Below are 8553 nucleotides of genomic sequence, written 5' to 3' on the forward strand. Positions count from 1 at the left end.
ATGCAAGCACATATATGTGCTTGCTGTGTACGAGGTACTGCACTTCTCAGGGATGCCTATACCACCAAATCCAAAATTTTTGCATGGTCCATGCACAAGTAATCTTTGCAGGTTTTTTAAGGACTTTTTTTTTTTAATTGGCCAATTTGCTCTTAAAACAAAGCAGAAACAAACTACAAAAAAGAAAACCTTTATGACATATACTATCCTAAGCCACCACAAGGCATATACTGGATTATACCAGACTATTCTTCACTCCCATTGCCATCAGTTAGCTTCACTTAGATCTATAAGAATTAAGATGATTAATAACTGTGCAATTGGATGAACCTACTTGGTACTGTCATGAGAAAAGAAGGATCAACATTCTACTTATACCTTAACCTTATTATGAAGGAAATAAGTCTCGAGATTAAGAATTACTTAGAGTATATATTAAAATGTTTCACTAACACAAACTAATTTAAGACTAAGTTGTAGTTTTATTATAGAGTAGCTAATGAATATTTTATAGAGCAGCAGTTCTCAAAATATTGCTGGAGAACTGCTGTGTGTCAGTGAGTGTGTTCTTGCTCAGCTATGTCCAACTCTGCGACCCCATGGACTGTAGCCCACAAGGCTACTCTGTCCATGGGATTTTCCTGGCAAGAATACTGGAATGGATTGTCATTTCCTTCTCGAGGGGATCTTCCCGAACCAGGGATCAAACCCATGTCTCCTACTATACCACTTCGTCATCTGGAGAACAGCTGCAGTTCCCTAAGACTCTCACTGTTTCATAACTCTTCCTTTTCCAACTATGTACATACGTTTTATTTCATTAAACATATTCACCTTTTTTAAGTGGATGAACGCTGGGCTGGAAGAAGCGCAAGCTGGAATCAACATTGCCGCGAGAAATATCAAAACCTCAGATATGCAGATGACACCACCCTTGTGGCAGAAAGTGAAGAGGAACTAAAAAGCCTCTTGGTGAAAGTGAAAGAGGAGAGTGAAAAAGTTGGTTTAAAGCTCAACATTCAGAAAACGAAGATCATGGCATCTGGTCCCATCACTTCATGGGAAATAGATGGGGAAACAGTGGAAATAGTGTCAGACTTTATTTTTTTGGGCTCCAAAATCACTGCAGATGGTGACTGCAGCCATGAAATTAAAAGACGCTTACTCCTTGGAAGAAAAGTTATGACTAACCTAGATAGCATATTCAAAAGCAGAGACATTACTTTGCCAACAAAGGTCCGTCTAGTCAAGGCTATGGTTTTTCCAGTGGTCATGTATGGATGTAAGAGTTGGACTGTGAAGAAGGCTGAGCGCCGAAGAATTGATGCTTTTGAACTGTGGTGTTGAAGACTCTTGAGAGTCCCTTGGACTGCAAGGAGATCCAACCAGTCCATTCTGAAGGAGATCAGCCCTGGGATTTCTTTGGAAGGACTGATGCTAAAGCTGAAACTCCAGTACTTTGGCCACCTCATGCGAGAGTTGACTCATTGGAAAAGACTCTCATGCTGGGAGGGATTGCGGACAGGAGGAGAAGGGGGCATCAGAGGATGAGATGGCTGGATGGCATCACTTAATTCGATGGACATGAGTCTGGGTGAACTCTGGGAGTTGGTGATGGACAGGGAGGCCTGGCGTGCTGGGATTCATGGGGTCGCTAAGAGTCGGACACGACTGAGTGACTGAACTGAACTGAACTGAATTATACTACTTAATTTGCTTAAACCAGAAACACAAATGCATGCCAAATAATAGATAGATTAGTAGTATTAGTATTAGTTGCTCAATTGTGTCCAACTTTTTGTGACCCCATGGACTGTAGCCTGCCAGGCTCCTCTGTCCATGGGATTCTCTAGGCAAAAATACTGGAGTAGGTTAGATAACAGTTAACAAAAAGCTCTTTCTTAAGAAGTTTTTACCATCCTTCATAATTCAAGAAACAAGTGCTTGTGGGACATTAAGCCTATATTTCAGTTAATAATGTTAAAAGGAACCATGTCCACCTCTTCCAAACTCCCATGACTTAATCCTGTGCACACACTCATTACTCTATTTTAACCACTGTTTTTCTTGTTCTCTTCCTGCAGGCAGGCACTATGACTTACTTTTTCACTCTTGGCACACAGTTTGATATCTGATATACACTAAGTTCTCAATACATAATCATTGAAGAATGAACAGATGAACAAATGGGTAAAAATTTAATTCTCAACTAAAAAGGTAAAGTGTTTCAAGGAAATGTGCCACCTGTCCTCCTGAGTCATAAGATAACCTACCAGCTCCATGTCAGAGGTCACTGATTTCTGGAGAATCAGTAGAAATTGAAATTAACTAATTTCATTCTGTAACTGGAGACTTCCCCCAAGAAGTATTAAACACAACCACAATAATGTGATTTAGTTTGAGACCCTATGTGCCTATAATTGAGACTTCTTACAAATGCTGACACTAACCCAGAGCTACAGACTATAAGTAATACCCTTTTTAAGAAACTCCATAGTTTTAAGAAGAATATAATAGTGTGGTTATTCTTATTGCCTTATCAGGGCTGTGTAGCACTTCATGTACTTGACAAACTTGTTTGTTTACACATTAACTACTCTGATTGAGGTGATATATAAAAAACAACTCTAAAGCAATATTTGGCTAGAATGCACGGTTAACCAACAATGACTCAAAACAGACTATACCTATTTAACTCATTCAGAAGAAGATTTACATTCAAAAAAATCCATTACTATAAATTTTTTTTTTTTTTTAAGAAAGCCCCATTGTTTAAGTTTGGCCCAATAAACCCAGGACAAATCACGTTCTGGTGCTAGAAAATTGAATCAAATGTGAATCTATATTAAAATTCTCTTCTTGATTATTAATACTTGTTTGAATGACTATTATCAACACTGGTCAACAGAAATAATGTGTTGTCAGCAGAAATCACTGTGTCAACAGAAATAATTTAAAATCTTCTAACAGCCACTTTTAAAAAAGTAAAAAAGAAACAGGTGAAATTAATTTTGAAAATATACTTTGTTTAACTTGATATATCCAAAATATGATCATGTCAATATGCAATCAGTGTTAAAAATTGAGGTATTTTACATTCTTTTTTTTTCTCCTGCACTAAGTCTTCAAAATTTGGTGTGTATTTTATAATTAGATCACATCTTAATGCTGACCAGTTGCATTTGAAACCCCTCAAAGCTAGTAGCTATTGTACTAGCTGGTGGCCACTATACTGGAGACCACAGCAGTAGGTAATTCACAGAGAATTCTTCATATCTAGGAAAACTGGTTTCAGATTTTTTTTTTGTTAGTTAAAAGTGACTATGGTTAACTCCTTTCGCAGTAACATCCCAATTAACTTTCCCAAAGATAAAGTAGGAGTAGATTTAAGTACAAGAGCCCAAAACTCAGTGAATTCTTTAGAAGGCAGCTTTATCTGCCTAAAACTATCTCTGATGAGAAAGTCAAAATAGGTACAGCTCCCCTTCCCACTCTAAAGGAAAGGTACAGACTTCCCTTGATGCCGCCTCTTCATTAATTTCTTCTTTACCCATCTAGGAGACCCTAGTTTTCTGACTCAGGAAGTGGCTAAGGCAAAAATATCTGACGTGTTTCTTTTCTGTGATGAATATACTGTCACCAGGAACCTGACCTTAGTCGTGACAGTATTCAGGGTTGTCTGCAGAACTTCAACACCCACTGCACAGAAAGGGCTGGGGAAAGTCTTCCAAGAGAGAAAGGCTTCTGATTATCTGGAGCTTAGTAGGAGGCAGATTCTCAGATAAGGGCAGAGTTACATAGGCTTTTTCAATCTCACTCTGCTGGATCCGTAAACCTGATTTACAATTCAATAAAGCCCAAAAGAATATATTTAGGAATGCAGTGGAATGGGCAGTCTCCCTTACAACCTAGTCAGCAGCTGTATCCATTCTTCCCAAAGTACCTCTCCAGTCTGGAGGACCAATTCTGCATCACAATGTTGGAACATGACATGGACCTAGAAGGAGGGCAGCAGGTCTGCTAGAAAGAGGAAAAGTTCTTCCTCCACTCAAAGGAAGTGGAGAAGAATGGGGGAAAGAAAAAAGAAAAGGCAGTATACAGCAGAGGCAGCCAGGCTTACAAGAGGAAGATGAAATGAGTGGCTAAAAAATGTGTATAAACACGCGCACGCGCGCACACACACACAAGAGTCACTGCTTTTGTTTCTAGTTACAAGACAGGACTATACATGAGTCTATTTAGTGCCCTGTGCCACAGAATGGTATTGAGAAAGCTCCTTTCTCAATATGCCAGTGAGGTTGCCTTGGAGGTAACGAGAGAAAAGGGGATTGGAATAATAAATGAGCAGCAAGGAGAGGTATAATCTATCTTCTGTATAATTTACAAAACAATTATCTCTGGCAACATAAAGCTCCTACTGCAATACCATATTCAAAGTAAATGACCCCTATGTAGCTCTGATGATATCAATATTAAGTCTCAAGCTCATATTTGAACCCAAGGAACAAGTGCTCAGGGACTATGTAGACATTAAATTTCAAACAATTTTACCTTTAAGATCCAATTTATGAACATGCCAGACCTAGCTTGGACTATTCATTCTCTCAAGTCTCAATCATTAACATAATATTATAACAAGTTTTAAAGAACAGGTGGAAGAGTTTCTTATCTCTCTTTTGATAGGATAAAAGGGTGGCATGAGTGTGTGCATGGGTAGTGGGGAGAAAAAAGAAACCACAGAAAGGTGCCCAACATGCAAATATAGTATGGTGAAATTTAAGGAAAAAAGGAATTAGTTTCGTCTCTCTCAGTCAAGACAAACATCTATTGCATGCTGAAGATCTAGATTCTGTTTACTCCTCTGGGTATCTGAGTAGATGAGGGTGGATCCTTCTCAAACATTCAATCAGTATTTACTGACCACATGCCACATCTAAGGTATTTCACAAGGTGCAAGCCACCACAATACAACCACTCAGCAGAGGCCCACAAAGGAAAGCCTCTATTCTTGGGTAGGACATAATCTACCATCTGCAGTTCTTTAGTGAAATGGCTAGATACACTTTATTTATGGTCAGGTGGCTTTCAAATCATCCCTATCAGATGAGGCTGCAGCTCTCCAGGGAATGTGGGAACTTAAAAAAATAAACGCTCTGTGTAGCTGATGAGAAGAAAAAGTAAGAATAAACTATAAACTCTATTTATTCTTTAGGATATTCTTAAAACAGAGATAATTTATCAAAGTGCATAGTGTAAGACATTAAAATATGCAGGACAATTTGAAGCAACAAATGCAAAGTTCAAGTCAAACACATTATATTAACCAAGAATAAGATGAACATGGATCTGTTCTCCAAATCCTAGAATACTAGGAACAGCAGTATTAAATCTTAATTCTCGAAGGGAAGTTTAAAGTGGCCATATAGTACAGCGGAAAGAGAATGGGGCTGAGAAAAACAATCTGAATCTTGGTTCCACCTCCTCCTTCAGGTGAGTATGCAACATGTGAAAAGCTGAAAATGTTTCTAAGCCTTAAGTTTACTGTTTATATAAAAGGAAGCTGGAGTTCTAGTTCTTACAGCCTATGGTTATCATATGAATCATTTTTAGAAACTAAGTAGTTAGGACTTGAGAAAGAAGAAAACGTAGGAAAGAGACTGATCCAGTACTTTAGCTGTAAATTCTATTGCTAACTAAAGTGGTTAGATCTTAAAGAGAAACAAAATAGCAAGAATGTGGCTAGGGTTAAACTTTCCTAAGATCAAACATGAGATGAACAAGGTACCTATTCTTACTATCCAAGAAATACCATACTAGAATGCTCTCACATCAGTATTCCCACCCATCCCTTCTCCCCTGACACTGGAGCACCACAGAAACATTCGGATAGAATTCCCGCAGGTAAAAAGGATCCTTTCCAGTGGCGGTGCCAGGGGATACGTAAGTCTTCACAGTCACCTGGGGAAACTCTTTGGAAATTTGAATATATATCCAAGTTTATATAAAATCAGTGTTTATAAGCAACAAGTTATCTCCTCTTACCACTAACTTGGGGAAAACTTCCATATTGTTAAACATTTATATGAAAAGCAGAGAATCTTTTGCCTAGGATGATGAACTTTTTTTTTTCTTTCCTGAACTGTGTATTTCCTTTTTGGTCATTATACTTTCTCTTTTTTTTTCAGCTCTCATACACAGATGCTATGATGGAGGGTACCTGGACCTAGTTTACTCCTAAGAGGGACAAGTGGTTTGTGCCTCCACCTCAGGAACACTTAATATAATGACTATACTTAAAGAATTGTAATGCTAAGTTGCCGAGGACCCAGAAAAGGCATTTGGTTCTTTTGGCTTCATTTGCTTCAGTTAAAAGAATCTTTATTTTTACACTTAAACCTTTGGTAGAGCACTCTGATGAAAATACATAAACACTGTGAATAAACGGATGGATGGTGGGTAACACATAACACATTTTTTTTTTCACATAACACATTTTTGTGTCAGAAATAGTGGGCAAAGAAGTAATCCAAAACAGATTAATATTAATTTTTCAGACAGTAACAGAGTAGTCTATCTGCAATATATGCCCATCCTCGAAAGGGCATTATTGCTCTAGATACTGGCCAAAAGAAAGAAAGATGTCAAAAAAAAAAAAAAGAAAGATGTCAAAGTTCCACCCTCATTACCTGAGACCTATGTAAAAAGTCACCTTTCCAGGCGGGGTGAGTAGGCTTGATCAAAATCACCCACAGCTACAAGTTCACACTGTAAAATCACCACCACATCAAGTCCTCAGTGAGTATCTTTATCTTAGCAGTCAGGAGCCGCTCAAAGAAAAGTGAAAACACTTCTGTCAAGAACACATGGTCGCTGAGAAGCTGGCTCAACGCAACAGGCTTACAAGCCCTAAGGCTGTCCATCCTTTCAGAATGATCACTCCTCCTCCCATTTCAGGCCTCCAAGGCCCTTTCTGCAACTCATTTGACACCTTTTCGCGCTCTGGAAACCTCAGGCTCCACCACACCCTGCCAGATTTCTACTCCTACGAGCTCTGGTACAACTTTACTGAAACACACACACACAAACACACACACACGTCCATGAGCTGACGAACCAAGGCTTAGGGCCTAACTAATCCCGTGCCTCTCAATTCCCAGAAACTAAAGTGCCCTCACAAATCTTAGCTTCCCATGAACCCGCTCCTTTCAGCTTGGCTCTTGACGGCCCCAACTAGTTCTGGTTCTCTTAGCCCTTTCTTGTTTCCCGCCTCGGGTTCTCGGTCGCAGCTCACATTCAACCTGTTTCCTGGTCTGCAGAATCCTTGAAGGTTGGGGAGAGGCCTATGAGACACCCCCGCAAGTGACCTCCGGGCTCTACAACTAAATGGGTCCAGCGTCCCCTGCGACTCTCACTCTTTTAATGACCAAGCCCCAAACTCCCTGTCTTTACCTAGGCTCCACGACCACCGCGGCCACCCTCCCGAGCATCTCCCGCGCGGCCCAGACTCTCCCAGGCCCCTGCTTCCGGGCTTTCCTGCAATTCGTCTTCCGGTCCCGGACCTCGGTCTTTCGCCTTGGACCGGCTTCACCAGCCCGCGCCCCCGGCCCTTCGCACCGCTCGCCCGCGGGCTCTCACCGCTCGAAGAGCAGCCTCACGGAGAACACTCCCGCCGCCAGTGGGAACACCGAGAGGATGTGCCGGGCCCGCGGGTAGCCGTAGCCGTCGCCCTGCCCCTCGAAGTTAGCCCAGCTCACGTTCTGGGGCAGCCAGAAGCGCTCGCTCCACAGCCAGCCCCACAGCAGGCCCAGGGCTCCCGCCGCCGCTGTCGCCATCTTACGCCCGCCCCGCGGCCCCAGCCGCCACAGCTTCAGCTGCCGCCACAGCCAACGGAACCCGCGGGGAGGCGGCCCCGGGGCGGGGCCGGACCGGCGGCCACCCCCTTCCGGCCCCTTCTCATCCACTCCACGTCTCAGCCCGCCTCCTCCGCGAGGCTGGGCCTCTTCACCGCCCATCCCGCCTCCCCGCCCACCTTCCTCTCTGCAGCTTCCCCCGCCGCCTCTTCTCGGGACTCCGCCCTCTAGTCCCAACCACTCCCCTCCCTTTCCCGCCCCGCCTCCACCCAGCCCTGGCCCCACCCCCGAGGCACTCAACTCTGGTCTCACCCTTTTCCTCCTCCCTCTCTCCCGTCATGCTATGGCTACACCCCTTATTTCAGGCATGGCTCCTTTATGGGGACATTTTTCTCAGTCCAGCCAGCTTAAAACGATATCTGCTCCTTGGAAGGCCATGTCTCTCTCTCTCCCTCCCGCTCCCAGCCCCATTTCTCACTAGGGTTTATCTCCATCTCAGCTGGTCCCGCCTATCAGCAGCGTTCTTTCTGCTTTCTCTCCCTTTTCTCTCCACACTTTCTCTCCCTTCTTGCCTCTCCACGATCTCAACCCACTTTCACTGTATATCGCTTAAAGTGGGCTTTCAAAAAAAAAATTCTTTTATTCTCATGGGAAAAGGAAATAGAAGGTATATAAAGGGAAAAGATGTTGATGACCAACGTTT

The 8553-nt window shown here is 42.4% G+C and overlaps 1 protein-coding gene across 3 annotated transcripts in view; it reads right to left on the reverse strand.

The window, feature by feature from the left end:
- The window catches only part of CERS5 (ceramide synthase 5), a 29832-nt gene extending 21889 nt beyond the window's left edge, over window positions 1-7943 (reverse strand). The window contains exon 1 of one of the 3 annotated variants that reach the window (XM_005892031.3): window positions 7636-7935. In XM_005892031.3, the coding sequence (XP_005892093.2) occupies window positions 7636-7832 (197 nt within the window). In that variant the 5' untranslated portion in view covers window positions 7833-7935. Of the gene's footprint in view, window positions 1-7635 lie in introns of all 3 variants that reach the window. The other 2 variants (XM_070370762.1, XM_070370760.1) reach the window with 2 other exon arrangements.
- Window positions 7944-8553: the final 610 nt, after the last annotated feature.

Source organism: Bos mutus, chromosome 5 (assembly GCF_027580195.1).
Source record: "Bos mutus isolate GX-2022 chromosome 5, NWIPB_WYAK_1.1, whole genome shotgun sequence".
NCBI lineage: Eukaryota > Metazoa > Chordata > Mammalia > Artiodactyla > Bovidae > Bos > Bos mutus.